Source organism: Penaeus monodon, chromosome 27, assembly GCF_015228065.2.
Source record: "Penaeus monodon isolate SGIC_2016 chromosome 27, NSTDA_Pmon_1, whole genome shotgun sequence".
Classification (NCBI taxonomy): Eukaryota; Metazoa; Arthropoda; class Malacostraca; order Decapoda; family Penaeidae; genus Penaeus; species Penaeus monodon.
In genome coordinates this window covers 26,698,082-26,698,328 of record NC_051412.1, presented here as the reverse complement: position 1 = coordinate 26,698,328, position 247 = coordinate 26,698,082, and the positions used below count along the sequence as shown (strand labels likewise).

General features: G+C 51.0%; 1 protein-coding gene across 1 annotated transcript in view; it reads left to right on the top strand.

Annotated features, from left to right (window-relative positions):
• LOC119590472 overlaps positions 1–247 on the top strand; it is a 1,483-nt gene that overhangs the window by 621 nt on the left and 615 nt on the right. Inside the window, exon 2 of the mRNA XM_037939130.1 lies at positions 130–243. Within this exon, the coding sequence (XP_037795058.1) occupies positions 130–243 (114 nt within the window). The remainder of the gene's footprint in view (positions 1–129; positions 244–247) is intronic.

The following is a 247-nucleotide window of genomic DNA, read 5'->3' as shown; positions in this document are numbered from 1 at the left end:
AACAATTATATGGAAAAACATACACACACATGTAAACGTACATCCATGCCCATATATCAAGTACCTTAACACCTTTTTTACCACATCTCGCCACGAAATAACTTTTCCTCCTGCCTTTTCTGACCCCAGAGCTCTTGAGGGTCACAGGGGTCGGCGGCAGATCGTGACCCCTGACCTGGGGGCGCTGCAGTCCGGGTACACGAGCTTCTTCGGGGGGAACAACAGGAGACACCACACGTCATCGTCC